This window comes from Eucyclogobius newberryi, unplaced genomic scaffold (genome assembly GCF_026437365.1).
Source record: "Eucyclogobius newberryi isolate DKJ021-1_F unplaced genomic scaffold, fEucNew1.0.hap1 SCAF_2, whole genome shotgun sequence".
NCBI classification, from domain to species: domain Eukaryota; kingdom Metazoa; phylum Chordata; class Actinopteri; order Gobiiformes; family Gobiidae; genus Eucyclogobius; species Eucyclogobius newberryi.
The window spans coordinates 11675950-11685558 of NW_027315834.1; the positions used below are offsets into that span (position 1 = coordinate 11675950).

Below are 9609 nucleotides of genomic sequence, written 5' to 3' on the forward strand. Positions count from 1 at the left end.
ACTACTACTACTACTACTACTAGCAGCAGCAGCAGCACTACTACTACTACTACTACTACTACTACTACTACTAGCAGCAGCACTACTACTACTACTACTACTACTACTAGCAGCAGCACTACTACTACTACTACTACTACTACTACTAGCAGCAGCAGCAGCAGCAGCAGCACTACTACTACTACTACTACTACTACTAGCAGCAGCAGCAGCACTACTACTACTACTACTACTACTACTACTACTAGCAGCAGCAGCAGCAGCACTACTACTACTACTACTACTACTACTACTACTACTACTAGCAGCAGCAGCAGCACTACTACTACTACTACTACTACTACTACTACTAGCAGCAGCACCACTACTACTACTACTACTACTAGCAGCAGCAGCACTACTACTACTACTAGCAGCAGCAGCACTACTACTACTACTACTAGCAGCAGCAGCACTACTACTACTACTAGCAGCAGCAGCACTACTACTGCTACTACTACTAGCAGCAGCAGCACTACTACTACTACTACTACTAGCAGCAGCAGCACTACTACTACTACTACTACTAGCAGCAGCAGCACTACTACTACTACTACTACTACTAGCAGCAGCAGCACTACTACTACTACTACTACTAGCAGCAGCAGCACTACTACTACTACTACTACTACTACTACTACTACTACTACTACTACTACTACTACTACTACTACTACTACTACTACTACTACTACTACTACTACTACTACTACTACTACTACTACTACTACTACTACTACTACTACTAGCAGCAGCAGTACTACTACTACTACTACTACTACTACTACTACTACTACTACTACTACTAGCAGCAGCAGTACTACTACTACTACTACTACTAGCAGCAGCAGTACTACTACTACTACTACTACTACTACTACTAGCAGCAGCAGTACTACTACTACTACTACTACTACTAGCAGCAGCAGTACTACTACTACTACTAGCAGCAGCAGTACTACTACTACTACTACTACTACTACTACTACTACTACTACTACTACTACTACTACTACTACTACTACTAGCAGCACTACTACTACTACTACTACTACTACTACTACTACTAGCAGCACTACTACTACTACTACTACTACTACTAGCAGCACTACTACTACTACTACTACTACTAGCAGCACTACTACTACTACTACTACTACTACTACTACTACTACTAGCAGCACTACTACTACTACTACTACTACTACTACTACTACTACTACTACTACTAGCAGCACTACTACTACTACTACTACTACTACTACTACTACTAGCAGCACTACTACTACTACTACTACTACTAGCAGCACTACTACTACTACTACTACTACTAGCAGCACTACTACTACTACTACTACTACTACTACTAGCAGCACTACTACTACTACTACTACTACTACTACTAGCAGCACTACTACTACTACTACTACTAGCAGCACTACTACTACTACTAGCAGCACTACTACTACTACTACTACTACTAGCAGCACTACTACTACTACTACTACTACTACTACTAGCAGCACTACTACTACTACTACTACTACTAGCAGCACTACTACTACTACTACTACTACTAGCAGCACTACTACTACTACTACTACTACTAGCAGCACTACTACTACTACTACTACTAGCAGCAGCACTACTACTACTAGCAGCAGCAGTAGTGGTACTTCGCCTGCTCTGTTTTGGGCCGGTTTAGTTACAGTAGAGGCACAGCTCGGTGGGCCTTGTTGCCTTCTGTACTGTCATGTTCAGGTAGATATTCCTTTCAGCCGTTGCATTTTGAATATATTGTATCTAAAGTGTACAATTAGAGTGAAATCACAACTCTGCCACTAGTTATACTCTTCTTCACTAGATAATGTAATGTCTGGCTGTCAGTCCTGTTTGTGGCCTTAACTCGTTGCTCCTCAGACATCGTGGACATAAAGCCGGCCAACATGGAGGAGTTGACGGAGGTGATCACGGCCGCGGAGTTCCACCCTCATCAGTGCAACATGTTTGTTTACAGCAGCAGCAAAGGCACCATCCGCATGTGCGACATGAGGGCCTCAGCGCTCTGCGACAAACACACCAAACGTAAGATTCTGTTTGTGTGAACATCAAACTTTATTATACATTTAGACTTTTTGAATACATTATGAACAAAATAAAGGTTGAAACATGGTGACAAACATCGGTAAATTGGTAAATGGCGACTCATTGATTATCAAGCTAATTTTCAGCCAATTTAGAAACTGAATAATCATTATTTGGTCTATGCACAGACTATAACATGCACTGTGCTCAGAAAAGAGGTTTTATGACTCAGACCAAGCAATTATTACATTAAAAACGAGTACAATTACTATTTTGTCTGTAAATAAACTCCATCGTGATGTCGTCAACTGGCATCACTTTAGATTTTAAAATATTGTGTTTTGTTATACAATTTGACCCAGATGAAACTAAAGAACTAATTTATCAATCAAAAGAATAATGGCTACATTAATCAATTGGCAAAATAATCGTTAGTTGCAGCTAGAGATAATAGAGACAATATAAAATGTTACTGTTTACTGCAGATAAAGTTATTTTGATCTATTTTTTGGGGCTATAAATTGAACAAAAATACTCACTTTTGCTTCTAAAATTGTCCCGATTATAATTATTTTTTGGTTCTTGACCTACGGTAAATAATCACGATTCTTGGTTAACCTGCTCATTTTGACATTCCTAGTTGCAGCTTCTAGAGAATATTTGAAGTGTATTATGAATGAAGGTCTTTTTGTGTGCGCTTTAGTCTGTCCAGTCCAGATAACATCACGATTATCGAAATACAACTATGATCATTTGTTTAAAGTCGACTGGTCATGCTCAGTTTGACCGTTGCAGCCCTAATCCAACTGTTCCGTTGTCTCGCAGTGTTTGAGGAACCCGAAGACCCCAGTAACCGCTCCTTCTTCTCCGAGATCATCTCCTCCATCTCTGACGTGAAGTTCAGCCACAACGGCCGCTACATGATGACCCGGGACTACCTGTCGGTCAAGATCTGGGACCTGAACATGGAGAGCCGGCCCGTGGAGACCTACCAGGTGATCAGTAGGAGCGCGCCCCGCCACGCCCAGTGAAGCAGGTCATGGGTGCATCGCGTAATTTAGTTTGAATCCAGAGAATGCGGGGCGTGATGAGTCGTTAACTCGTTTCTCCTCATTTGGGTGTTGCCCACGGAGATTTTGTTGCTTAATCACGGCATCTTTTATGAAACCGGTTTTAAATCTGGCCGAACAAAGTCGAATATTGTTATACTAGTCATATAATTGATGGTATTTTAATAATTGTTATAGTTCTCTGGACTCTAAAACTCTGACGTAAAGACCTTTTTTATAAAAAAGACGGTGGAATTATTACATCCGTTTGAGATTTGAATCAGTAATGTTCTTTATTTTGTAGATATTCTCCATCTAGAAGTCTTCCATCATATTTTAATCTTTATTTGGTTAAAAATTAGGGAGTGTCTGCAGAGCCGCGGCGCGTTATTTTTGTGCCGGCCGCACGACGCGGCTCCTGAAACTGCCGCTATTTGACCGCGTTTTAGTGCCGTTTTAGACTGCACCGGCTTAAGGTTAAGGTTAAGGTTAGGGTTAAGGTTAGGGTTAAGGTTAAGGTTAGGGTTAAGGTTAAGGTTAGGGTTAGGGTTAGCCATGAGGCTATAACGGGCTATAAGGGAAATGCCGCGGTCCCTGAAACTGCGCAGCCATTTGACCGCGCCGCGGCTCTCCAGCCACGGCCTAAAAATTAAAACATCTCAATGTACATTAGAAATAATTGCAGTTATTTTATTACTTGGGTTACGGATCCGCCGCACTTAGATTATTGATTTCTACAATATAAATAAATTATTATCCAATTTTTTTGTATAAAGTACCACCGACAACGCAAAATAGCATTAAATTAAATATAAAAAGCGGTATTAAGTCAAAAGATAAAAGCGCGTGAAGCAATTGTACGCCAAATTCCTGCGGGAGTCCTTTATTTTGGAAAGCATTGTTTTGACGGAGCAGCTCCGTCACCTGCACACGGCCCCGGGAGAACATGTGAAGACGCGCGCGCCCGTTTCCCTGTCTGCTGCGCGCCTTTATATAGCAAATACACATTTTAAACCCGTTTACCGTTTACGTTTTGCCGTGACTAAGACTGCACACTTAGACGCGTCAGTTCTACCAATGTAAAACACGCTAAATCTACTGTTACACGCTCCTGCGCGCCGCGTCTCCCCTCCCCTCCTCCCCCTGGTGCGTTTTTGGGAAACCCGGAAGAAAAAATATAATATTTCGCCCTCCTGTACAATATATTTCATTTAAAAATCCGTAAACCAAGTAATGAAATAACTGCGGCCTAATCAAAAATTGAATTGCATTAGTCGAATACTAAAGTAATTGTTTGTTTCCCCCATTACAAACAACTTTAATTTACAATTTTGACCTGATCCACTGGTTTTCTTGTCACATTTGTTCACTTCGGTCATTTCTGACTTTCCATTTCAATTGAAGCCAAAAACCTACGAGATCTGAAAGCTTTGGAGCAAATGAAAAAAGAAAAGGCAATCTCAAAGCTCTAAATCATCTTTCACAATAGATTTTTTTTTCATGTAACTTATCGACCTGATAACGATAATCAGTCCAACAAAAATGTGTTAAAATCTGTCTTGTATTGTAAAAATGTATTCGTTGCAGTTTAAAAACGTTGCCCATCTCAAACAACTGTCACGATATGATCTAAATGTACATATATTGCCCACCTCTACCTGTAGTTATAGACAATCTCCTCTAGACTGCCCCTTTGCATCTTATTAGATAGTTTTGTTGGACGTGCAGCTTGTTCAGGTCCAAGTGCAGCTGTAAGAACTCTTGTCGTGTTCTTCAGGTCCACGAGTATCTGAGGAGCAAGCTGTGCTCGCTCTACGAGAACGACTGCATCTTCGACAAGTTCGAGTGCTGCTGGAACGGAAACGACAGGTGAGGACACGCTCTCGCAACCGGCGCGCGCCCCACAGTATGAGTGGAATTTAAACACATGCAAACCCGGGCAAACGTGCAGAACAGGCTGGGAATCAACACTCGGCACTTCAAAGGAGAAGAATACATGGAAGAATAAATGGCATTGTCGATTTCCTTTATCGATTCCTAAGTAATGTCATTATGTATCGAGTTTTATAAGCCTATATGTTCTAATTTGAACTAATACGGAACATTTTAGATAAGTATAGACTACATTAAATGACGCATACTTGTGTAAATGACGCATGTAAAGTCTTTGAAATGTTGTAAAACTCAGTTTCATAGGAGCAGCTGTAAATATCGCCTTGCTTTAAGTCTCGCTATAAGTCTCGCACATATAAATGATATGTTTACACCAATTGATTAGGTATTTGTGGAGAGAACATTGAGAACAAGTTGTAGGGACACTCATTCCTGTCAAAGTTTACGCATAATTTGCATAAAGAAACAACTTTTTTGACCTTCTAAATATTATTTCAACAAAACAATCTATTTTTATTTTGCTAAATGAAAAAAAAATGTGACGATAGATGAGTTTTTGCCCAGTGTTTGGGTAACTTCCTTATGTGATGTCAATTACAAACTTTACAAAAAATGCTATACAGTGATAACAATTTTATTATTTTAGCAATATTCAAAATAGATGCATAACTGTTTTAGTTCAATGAGGAGTCCGACCTGTCAGAGGCACTGAGATTTGACGCCATCTACTGGCTGCAGAGGGATTACACGGTTTAAGATGAACATTGATGAACATACCGATTGTGATTAGACTGCAGTAATTCAGATAGTCTCGCAATTATTTAAGAAACTTAAACAGAAAAGATTCTAGGTAACAAATCAAGAAAACGTCAGTTATCAAGGAGATTCAGAACAAAGTGTTGACGTTTGGAGGGAGAGGACTTTCTAACCAGAATTCATCTAACGAGTGTAAATTAAGCTAAATACTACTCCAGGTGTGTTTATGAGAAGGGAACAATGCCAAAAAAGTATTATATCCGTCCTTAAAAGTATCACTAGTCTTTGAGGAACACATAATTTTCTTATGTTGAAAAGACAAAACGAATTAAATGAAGCTGGACGCATGCTCCCTCTGTGAACACTGACACTTCCCCGCTCTGCCCCTCAGCGTGGTGATGACCGGCTCCTACAACAACTTCTTCCGCATGTTCGAGCGCGGCCACCGGCGGGACGTGACCCTGGAGGCGTCGCGCGAGAACAGCAAGCCGCTGCAGGTGCTCAAGCCCCGCAAAGTGTGCGCGGGCGGCAAGCGGAAGAAGGACGAAATCAGCGTGGACAGTTTGGACTTCAACAAGAAGATCCTCCACACCGCCTGGCACCCGCAAGACAACATCATCGCCGTGGCCACCACCAACAACCTCTACATATTCCAGGACAAGGTGGTTTAACGGCGTACGGGCGAGTTACGACCGGCCCCTTTTCTAGGCGCGGCTGAGGTGAGGTTATTGTGGTCACGCCCGGCTCGCTCGCTCTCTCTCTGTGGGGAAAAAAAAAGAAAAAGAAAATTGACGCAGGCTCTCGACGCGGCAGTTGTCCGTTGCTGGCGCCGATCAGACTTTGCCACTTTGACCCGTGTGCGTCCGGACAGAGGAGGCCTCGCTATTTCCCCCTTTCACTCGACAGCAGAGGGACATACCCGCCTTCATGCTTTAAAGTGCTACTGCGGGGTTTTTCAAGTAGTGTCGTGCGTAGTAGTCCAAGTAATTGAGGGCGGTAGAAGAGTAAAGGAGTTCTTGGTCGTCTGTGTCAGTTGGTCGACTAAAAGAGGTGTGGCACTGGCAACGTTGGGCAGAACTATAAAGAATGGACAAGAAGTAATGAAAAACGACAACTGTTTATGCTGAAAAGTACTAATAAACAGCTAATTTAATTGTAAAAAACTGAGGCTCTGCTCTCAAAACTCCAGTTAACTCTGTCCATGACTTCTCCTTTCTGCTGTGGTCCTTATAAATCCTCATATTATCAATAAAATAACTGGTCGACTAATAAAAAATCTCACAGAATCGACCGATGAATTGACAAAGCAACTAAATTATCTCTACAATTCGACCAAATATCTGACCCCAAGTGCTCTGGCAAGACCACAAGACTACAGAAGATCACAAAATTACCATTATTAATACAGAAAACTACTAGTAAACCGTGTATTTGTCAGTAAAAAATGCAGATTAAACTCGATGTTCACTCCCAAACCTCAAGAGATCTCACCATGCGTTTTCCTTTAAAATCCCTCCAAAGTAATTCATCGACTATTAAAACACGACACGATCGACAGGTTAATCGACTAAATATAGATTCTTAGAGTTTGTGGGTGCATTGTGAACAGGAGCATCGACGTTGAGCGAAAGGCAAATAAAAAGCACTGAAAACCACTAAAGCGATTTATATTAATGCAGTATTGACATGCGTTTATTTAGAGACACTTTTTTCTGCTTTGTATGGTGATGGAACACAAGTGACACTGAAATATTGACACCAGCGCGGGGTTGCACAGTTTATCCAAATCAAATCGAAATTGCCATTTTAATTGACGCAAATCGCAAAGCCTGCAAGTACCGTAATATCCTCCAGAAACGGCAAAATATCCTGTTTTATACTGCGTTCAAACACTAATACCCGGTAATTTAGACGGTTCATAGACTTATTTTAATCTTCGTTCAATTCTCCTGAACGTGTTTAGAATGAGATCTTTGAACAGAATCGTATTAAAATATAAATCGTAATACTGGTCGGAAACATTGCAGTATATTTGTATATTTTTTTCCCAAATCGTGCAGCGCTTGACCGGAGCATGCTGTGTAGTCTCCAAACAAGGAAGAATGCATGGATCTAGTCCTTGTTTACCAAAACTTTTAGCCAATAGATGTGAATATGGTTGGAGCCAACAAAAAAAAAAGAATTGTTGTCGCATTGTGATAATCTGGTTTGTACAGACTGTAAAACACAAGCAAAAAGACCATTTAATTACAAAGGCAGAGACATTATTAAATCAAATGTCAATAAAAGAAGATTTTCATCAACATTACACATTCGTAAATATTCTCTATCCAAAAGAACTTTATTTGGTTGAATATGTATTTAAACATCTCTATGTACAATCGGAATAACCGTTTGACTCGTCGTCTAACATCGTCCTATGACAAAATAAAGACCCCCTTTTCACTGGCTTCTCGACCTTAAACACTCGTACAAAACTACTTGAAAAACCCACAGCGACGCTTTACGATTTCGTGCCAATTTCCGTTCTCTTCATTCGCCACGTTTTCTTCCGTCTTCTTCCGTCGTCGACGAGAAACGCTTTTTGTAAAACACCTGGGGGGAAAAAACAAACCCTGTGGTCGTCGTCACCCCATCGCTCTGTGCCACCGTAGTGTTTATTTTTCTATATTTTGTTTGTAGAACTTTTATTATTTCATCCGTCATACTGTCGTCGTCTTTCTGTTTTTCGTCAAACGCACCGAAGCGACCTCGTAAACACTCACACAAACACACTCCATTTCGACGTTGTGCCTCAGGTTCAGCGGCCGCCAAAGGTCCAAGAAAACGACAAACAACATAACGATAAATATTTATGTTGATCAAGTCGGGTGCAGTTAAGATAAATATCACGTCGTATTTATAATAAACCAACGTTACCAAATCGGTTCCGTCCGTTTTTACGACACAAAATTTGCTGTTTTATTTTTGTCGTTTCGTCTTCTAGAGCTTGGATTTGACACTGGACACGTCGTTATCTTTGTTGACTTTGGAATTAGAATTGAAACAAAACACATTATTTGAGGCGTCTGGTCACTAAATGTTGGAGCTGCTGCAGGACTTGGCCGCCGCGACTGTACGTGACGGTACAATACACGGGCGGCACTCCGGTGTCGGCCGCCGCTTTCGAGGAATCCACGATGTATTTGGAGACGGTGGAGGATTCGAGCGATGTTGATGCCTCTCGTGATGTATGAGTACAGTTTTAATCTATGACGGTGAAGATGATAATAATAAAGGAACTACTTTTTGCATCTGTGTGGTTGACTCTCGGCGGCGGGACACGCTAACCTCCGCTTTTTGAGGGGGTTTTGATACGAGGGAAACCACAATATGTACATCGTGGCTGCGTTCATGCAAAAGTTCATATTTTACATTTGCAGTGCTTAATTGTGTTTGATTTGCGCCTTTTTCCGGGGAAATAATGTGGCACCTGTAGCATTTCGGCTGCTGAAGTCAGATCAAATGAGACAGGTTGGTTCAGACGACTTATCTCCATGGCGATGTTACAGTATTGCCTGGAATGTTCCACAGCATGGCATTAAACTAGTCTTAACTAACATAAGTTTTTTTATTGCTGTAACATCTCCAAAGAGACGAGGCAGTACATTGTTTCCATTGTTGCTCCAGTTATGAGAGTAACTAATGACCATTTATATTCAAGCCAAGAACTAATATTAATATGAAGTTTAACATGTTCCCATACATCGTCGTACAGTCCTTTTTATGATTGTTTTATGGTCATGAT

The 9609-nt window shown here is 41.0% G+C and overlaps 1 protein-coding gene across 1 annotated transcript in view; it reads left to right on the forward strand.

Annotated features, from left to right (window-relative positions):
* The window catches only part of ppp2r2ab (protein phosphatase 2, regulatory subunit B, alpha b), a 32728-nt gene extending 23615 nt beyond the window's left edge, over positions 1 to 9113 (forward strand). The window contains exons 7-10 of the mRNA XM_072453570.1: positions 1960 to 2124; positions 2950 to 3119; positions 4951 to 5042; positions 6214 to 9113. Of these exons, the coding sequence (XP_072309671.1) occupies positions 1960 to 2124; positions 2950 to 3119; positions 4951 to 5042; positions 6214 to 6493 (707 nt within the window). The 3' untranslated portion in view covers positions 6494 to 9113. The remainder of the gene's footprint in view (positions 1 to 1959; positions 2125 to 2949; positions 3120 to 4950; positions 5043 to 6213) is intronic.
* The last annotated feature ends 496 nt before the right edge of the window (positions 9114 to 9609 follow it).